This window comes from Micromesistius poutassou (genome assembly GCF_964030765.1).
Source record: "Micromesistius poutassou genome assembly, chromosome: 5".
Taxonomy (NCBI): domain Eukaryota; kingdom Metazoa; phylum Chordata; class Actinopteri; order Gadiformes; family Gadidae; genus Micromesistius; species Micromesistius poutassou.
In genome coordinates this window covers 20,499,930-20,504,899 of record NC_140275.1, presented here as the reverse complement: position 1 = coordinate 20,504,899, position 4,970 = coordinate 20,499,930, and the positions used below count along the sequence as shown (strand labels likewise).

General features: G+C 42.3%; 1 protein-coding gene across 1 annotated transcript in view; it reads left to right on the top strand.

Annotated features, from left to right (window-relative positions):
• stx2b (syntaxin 2b) overlaps positions 1 to 4,444 on the top strand; it is a 7,203-nt gene extending 2,759 nt beyond the window's left edge. The window contains exons 7-11 of the mRNA XM_084468352.1: positions 1,587 to 1,660; positions 1,799 to 1,936; positions 2,363 to 2,473; positions 3,463 to 3,580; positions 3,807 to 4,444. Coding sequence (XP_084324478.1) covers positions 1,587 to 1,660; positions 1,799 to 1,936; positions 2,363 to 2,473; positions 3,463 to 3,558 — 419 coding nt within the window. The 3' untranslated portion in view covers positions 3,559 to 3,580; positions 3,807 to 4,444. The remainder of the gene's footprint in view (positions 1 to 1,586; positions 1,661 to 1,798; positions 1,937 to 2,362; positions 2,474 to 3,462; positions 3,581 to 3,806) is intronic.
• The last annotated feature ends 526 nt before the right edge of the window (positions 4,445 to 4,970 follow it).

Genomic DNA, 4,970 nt, shown 5'->3' with positions numbered 1-4,970 from the left:
TGGAGATGGTTCAATGTGGTTAAAGTCCTGTCTATTTTCCTGTTCACTTTTGGCAAAAACATCTCCAGCCCTGTACCCATGCGGGTACTAGCCCCCTTTTTCTGGGTTCTTCATCATCATCATTATCACCATCATCATCATCTTCCTCCTCCTCATCAGCATCGTCAGTTTCACCGTCCTACATTTCAGAATAAAACTGCAGATTCCAAACGTGATGGAGCCCTTCATTCGGCTAAGTGGAACGTCTACGTGTCCGTTGTGAACTACAACATCACAACAGGCACATACAACATTACTTACTGCTTACATTACTGCTGCTATTTGCATGCCAGTTATGCAACATTTGTGTGCGCGCGCGTGTGTGTGTGTGTGTGTGTGTGTGTGTGTGTGTAGAAAAATGCACACAGGCTGGTGCGGTCATCGTGGCGCGCATTAACAAGAGCATGCCACGACTTCACGGAAGAGGAGCTCGACACTGGAGACACGGCAATAGCTGGCGTTGCCGGGGAAACGCGGCATAGGGCTCCGAGGCTCCTGTAACCCTAGTCACCTGGCTACAACGGGGTCACATGACTTGGCATGCCCATTGAGCCACAGATCTGTGTGTGTGTGTGGGTGTGGGTGTGTGTGTGTGTGGGTGTGTGTGTGTGTGTGGGTGTGTGTGTGTGTGTGTGTGTGTGTGTGTGTACACACATGTTTGTGTATGTGTTTGTTTGTGTGTGTGTGTGTGTGTGTGTGTGTGTGTGTGTACACACACATGTTTGTGTGGGTGTGTCTGTGTGTGTACACGTTTGTGTGTGTGTGTGTACACACATTTGTGTGTGTGTGTGTGTGTGTGTGTGTGTGTGTGTGTGTGTGGGTGTGCGTTCAACACAACACAGATACTTCCAGAGAAACAGGTCTCTCTCTGGGGAATACAGGGAATACTAAGTGTTGACTGCGGCAGGAGCAGCACTCTGTTTTTACCCTCTGAACCAGCTGTTTCTCTGTGAGCGGGAACAACGTTCCCAACGTTCCTCCATCACGACCTGTCTGTCAGAGGAACAAAGACATGACACCGGCTCCTTTGCCCCGCCCCCCTGAAGGATTTGATGGCAGTGCCTTCCTGAAGAAATGTTGTTATGTTCATCATTTGTGTTAATCAGAGGGCATTGTCAGCAGCTTTGCAAAAACATGACACTGACATGGCAATAACAGCATAATTCATATGTAACTATCATTTCATTCATATTGTGTTTGTTCAAATAGTGTCTGCTTATATTCTTTGCTGTGCTGTGGGGTTACAGGAAATGAGCGCAATCAATTTACAGTTAATAGCAACCCTAACCCTAACCCTTCCTGTTGAATATCCACTATGTATATCCTGTGTATCAGTTGGAGAATACAGACTTATGTCATTAGTAAGGAAAAATATACTTTCTGTAATATATACAATACATAAACATTTTCTATTGAATCCATTTTTCCCTTAACCTTTTTTTTTTTTTTTTTAACAAATTGGTAAGCAAATCTGTTTTTAAGCATGGGCAGATCCCTTATTTTCCACTACTTGTTGTATAATTAACTATAAATGTCTATCATTTCAGCTGGAAGAGTGACCACAAATGAAGAGCTCGAGGACATGCTAGAATGCGGAAATCCATCCATCTTCACTTCTGATGTAAGATCACACCACCGGGCATGTTCGTTGTATGTCACACGGTGAAACAGCGCCCTCTGGTGGCGGGGAAACAAAAAAATATATCACAAGAGTCCAAACATCGACAGTGTTTTGACTTACTTTTTCCTCCCTCACCAGATTATTTCAGATTCTCAGATCACACGTCAGGCACTGAGCGAGATCGAGTCCCGCCACCAGGACATCATTTGCCTGGAGGCCAGCATCAGAGAGCTGCGCACCATGTTCATGGACATGGCCCTGCTGGTGGAAACCCAGGTAGGAACTAACTCCTCAGATACTGACTGACAATGTGCCCTCAGCCTCAACTTAAAAACTGATCTCCAACCTGACAGTGTTGTGCATGCATGCCACTACTGTATCTAGAATTGATCAACATGTATTGTGTATCGTGCTTTAACAATACACCTCTGAAATTCATGTGCATGACAGAAAATCATACACATATGAATGTCCTTATCAGAAGGAATATTTTGATTAAAACACACAGATTTTGACGACTGACACTGTCCCTGATCCTAACTTCAAAACAAATCTACCATCAGTAGATGGTACGACAGTGTTTATGCATGCAGGCCACTATGGTATCTGGAATTGAGCAGTTAAAGCGTGACGCGTCATGCTTTAACTGCACCCCTTCACGGATCTGAGCAGAACCTCTAAGCTCTGGGCTGTGATTGGCAGGGGGACATGGTCAACAACATTGAGAAGAACGTCTCCACCGCCGCCGAGTACATCAGCATGGCGAAGGAGGAGACCAAAAAGGCCGTGCGGTACCAGAAGAAATCCCGCAGGGTATGACTCCTCACTCTCAACCCACCATGGACCCACCAACTGGGGTCAGTTGGTGGTCCACACACACACACACACACACACACACACACACACACACGTCTTATGCACTTATTGTATGCTGTGTACGTTGTTGCACTTACAAATAGTACTTAGTATTGTGTATCATCTTATCCTAGCTATCTTTTTTGGTACACAGGGAATGGGTTAACCTAACAATTGTTAGTGCTTGGCACACTATGGACATCCTTACTGTACCGACAGCGATACATTGTTTCTCTTTCTTCTGACAAATGTACTTATTGTAAGTCGCTTTGGATAAAAGCGTTTGCTAAATGCCCTAAATGTAAATGTAACTGTACAGGAAGATTTGTCAAACAGAATCGTCAGGATAGTCTAGTAGCTATAGGGACTAAAAGTTACTGTGTTCGATCCCCAATGTCCTTAGTGTACCTGTCGGCCTCCTTGAGCGTGGTGCTAACCCCTATACGATGATATATGAAGTCATTGTGACTTTGTCATTGTGACATTGTGTGTCGGCCAAATGTCTCAGTAGTCAACAGTAGACCATCTCTTAATAAGGGCTATCATGTCTATTCATCTTAAAGGGGTGATATCAGGCCACCAGGTGTGAGTGTGATTAGCCATTACAAGCCGTCAGAAAATCTGCCTTTTCCTGTGTTTTAGTGCCATCACAAACGGGAGTGTCCACGTAGATGTGTGCTGGATAGACCAGTCTACCAGCCCACCCAGTGGACTGTAGTAAATGTTGCTCATCTATCCCTCATACATAAAGGTTGACACTCCCACTTGAGATGTCAATAGGGCACAGGAAAAGGCAGATTTTCAAATGGCTTGTAATGGATAATCACACTCACACCTGATGGCATAATATCAACATTTCAACTCCAGCCTTCCAATCCAATGAGAACAACACATAATTGTGAACTTATATGTGAACTTTACTTAAATACATTTTCTTTGCTTGGCAGAAATTTGTTTTCCTTGCATTTGCAATATTGATCCTGATTGCGGTCATTGCACTTATTGTTGGCCTGTCTGTGGGGCTAACTAAACCCCCTGTCTGAGAATCAATCATCATTTCCTAAGGTAACAACACACATTCACCCATGGAACTACAGTAACGCCATTCATTTATCATCTCATTAAATTAAAACATTAAATTTATCATTCTCATTAAATTATTCATCCCTCCATCCATTCATCCATGCATTGTTGTCATGTTCTTGTCTATGTGCTGTGTTAAATAAATGCCCCCAAATTAAATATTTCAGGGATTTTCCTGAAAGACTTTTTTTCCTTCTCTCTTCAACAGACCATTCTCTACCTCATCATGGGTGGGGTATGAGCTGTGCCCCTCATACTCTTGGTTGGAATCTTTGACTGATGGATCCTGTAGCAAATCACCATCAGCTGAGTCTGTGTCTGGTGTGGATTCACATAGTCACTTAGTCAACAACAGAACCTGAAACGTTTTTCCTCACATCCATCCATCTTGTTCAAAATTCTTTCAACTACTGGGTGCTTAAAGAATAAATCATATCAACACAAAGCTCCATCAACCCAATGATTCTCTCTGTAAATATGTTCGGAGAATGAGGGTGAAAGTTACACAGTGGATCTTTAAGGTACTGGAATGCACCGTCCACTCCGTCCACAAAACACAATGCACTGCATGTTTTACCAGACTGCCTTCATAGAAACAAATGTTATAAACTATGTATATGATTGTATTATCCCTGATTATTATCATTGTCTCTTGTGAAGTTCTCAATACTGACAGAAAACCATACACATATTAATTGTTGCAAATTGTGTGAATTGTTACAACCATTTTTGTATCTTATGCACACAAAACATGTCCTTATCCAAATGGAATATTTTGATTAAAACACACAGATTTTGTATCTTCTAACACGTAAACCCTTCAAAGTGCCTTCAAGCATTACTATAATACTGGTAAAACATAAGAAAGCTTTGTTGACCATCAATTATGACAATTCTGGTTTTGGAAAAAGAAAGTTGTTCTATTCTTATATTGTATTGTATTTTGTATCAATCTTATTGTGGGTAATGTAAGTAAATCGAATAAACACGTTTATTGAGCAGGAACAAAAACATTGTACATTGTATCATATAAAATATAAAGTAGATGCCATGCATACAGGTTTCTAGTCAAGACTAAGACTGGTTAAATCCCTCACTTAGACAATACACACACACACAAACACACACACACCCACACACACACACACACACACACACTCGAGTCACCATGATCAATTCCTTCCTTGTTGTGTGAAATGCAGATTATTGGAGGAAAAGCCTGGGAGAAATGGGGTGGAAGGGGGAGAAAGGGGGAGTAAAAAGCTGGGAGAAAGGGGTTAAAGGGGGTGTAAAGGCTGTTTCCCTCTCCTGGACTAATAAGCACTTTAGCACAGAACGCTTGACTTCTTGTCATCAACTAAACAGGATTAGT